The sequence below is a fragment of the Otolemur garnettii genome, unplaced genomic scaffold (assembly GCF_000181295.1).
Source record: "Otolemur garnettii isolate 467f Iridium unplaced genomic scaffold, OtoGar3 scaffold00151, whole genome shotgun sequence".
Classification (NCBI taxonomy): Eukaryota; Metazoa; Chordata; class Mammalia; order Primates; family Galagidae; genus Otolemur; species Otolemur garnettii.
The window spans coordinates 346,815-348,874 of NW_003852546.1; the positions used below are offsets into that span (position 1 = coordinate 346,815).

General features: G+C 50.2%; 1 protein-coding gene across 1 annotated transcript in view; it reads right to left on the reverse strand.

Annotated features, from left to right (window-relative positions):
* CDH3 (cadherin 3) overlaps positions 1–2,060 on the reverse strand; it is a 52,141-nt gene that overhangs the window by 21,135 nt on the left and 28,946 nt on the right. The window contains exon 2 of the mRNA XM_023518928.1: positions 952–1,037. Coding sequence (XP_023374696.1) covers positions 952–1,037 — 86 coding nt within the window. The remainder of the gene's footprint in view (positions 1–951; positions 1,038–2,060) is intronic.

Here is a 2,060-nt window from a genome sequence, read left to right on the forward strand (position 1 = left end):
GGTAGAGTGCTGTAGCATCACAGCTCACAGCAACCTCCAACTCCTGGGCTCAAGCGAGTCTCCTGCCTCAGCCTCCCAAGTAGCTGGGACTACAGGCGTCCGCCACAACGCCTGGCAATTTTTTCGTTGCAGCTGTCATTGTTGTTTGATGGGTCCAGGCTGGATTTGAACCCACCAGCTCAGGTGTGTGTGACTGGCGCCTTAGCCGCTTGAGCCACAGGCGCCGAGCCTTAATCATGTGGCTGTGTTAACTATTCAAAAAATTAAGAAGGGATGGTGCCCGTAGATCAGTGGGTAGGGCGCTGGCCACATACATCCAGGCTGGTAGGTTCAAACCCAGTCCGGGCCAGCTAAACAACAAAGACAACTGCAACAAAAAACTAGCTAGGTATTGTGGTAGGTGCCTATAATCCCAGCTACTTGGGAGGCTGAGGCAAGAGAATAGCTTAAGCCTAAGAGTTTGAGTTTGCTGTGAGCTGTGATGCCACAGCACTCCACTGAGGGTGACATAGTGAGACTGTCTCAAAAAAAAAAAGAAAAAAAAATTAAGAGGAACAAAATAGTGTGGCCAAGGGCTTCAGGTCCATCTTCCTAGAGGCTCATGGGATTGGCAGTCCAGTGTCAGAATTGCCCTCCCTTGGGGTTAACCTGGACAATATAGGAAAGAAGGAAAGGGAGGTAGGAGAGGGAATCCGAGGGATGAAGTGCACTGGGTGACTCCTCACAAGGCAGGTCTTTGCCCTGATGGTCTGACTCTCTGGCGCCCCTGCTGGGTGTATGCAAACACTGCCCTACTTAGGTCAGCTCTCATGTGGGCAGCTCAAGGCTAATCATCCTTCTCTGAAGGGCTAACTTGGCTCACAACAGCCACAGCAACCCAGGCCTCACAGCAACCTAGGCATGCTCAGAGAACATCTTTCTTTTGTCCTGCAGGTGGACATGGGGCTTTACCTGGACCGTCCCACCATTCAGCACAGTGAAGTCGTCGTTATCAGTACTAAGCAGAGCCAACTCTTGCCCAGGGCAGCCCATGCATACTGTGAAGAAGGGAAAAAGTGAGTATTAGGACGGGGATGGTGGGCTTCTGGAAGTTACGACAGGGGAGACAAGACCTGGCAAGCACCAGGGGGCTGCAGACAGATGACTTGGCTTACATTCTCTAACCAGCAGTGTGACCAATGCAAGAGTCAGACGGGGCTTCTATCTTTGGTCCTTAAGAGGGAGGACCACCTTATAGTCAGATTGTGAGTCAGATCCCTTTGTTCATGAGGCCAGAGAACCAAGATCATAGATATTCACTGACATGAGCACCAGGTGGCCTCAGGAGACATAGGGTTGGCTCAAGGTTATAGCTAGAAGCAGACAATTTTCTGAAGGCCCTGAGTCTATCTATGCAAAATACACATCTTATCCCACTGTGACCCCTCAGATAACTCTGAAGAACCTTCGATTGCTTCAGTTTGTCAGGCTCCTTCTGAATCTCTCCTGCCTGACTACCCTAAAACAGGCGCTCTGAATTAATAACTACCATTCACTAGACAGAGAGACTGGGCCCATTTCATTTTTATAACTACCCAAGCAGTTCCTTTTCAAAGACAAGAGATCAGGTTCAAAAGCCAGGTCTTCGTGACTCCAAGACACACTAGAAAGTATTCCCAACCAGGGTTCTTACCCTGTCCCTCCTTGTAGCCAAAGCATGAAATCAGGGAGCCTGCCAGGACCCACACACCCTGGGCTCTGCCCAAGTGCTCACATTTGCCAGGCTGCAGTTTAAACAGGACTACAAGGTCAGTACTGTGCCTGGCCATAGAAACATCAGGATGAAGGTCCCCAACTCTCTTTTTGGAAAGGCTGCCCTTTAGTCTCAGATTATTATTTTATTTAAAAATAATCTTTTTGGGCTCGGCGCCTATAGCTCAACCGGCTAATGCGCCAGCCACGTACACCTAAGGTGGTGGGTTTGAATCCCCAGCCCGGACCCGCCAAACAACAATGATGGCTGCAACCAAAAAATAGCCGGGTGTTGTGGCGGGCGCCTGTAGTCCCAGCTACTTGGGAGG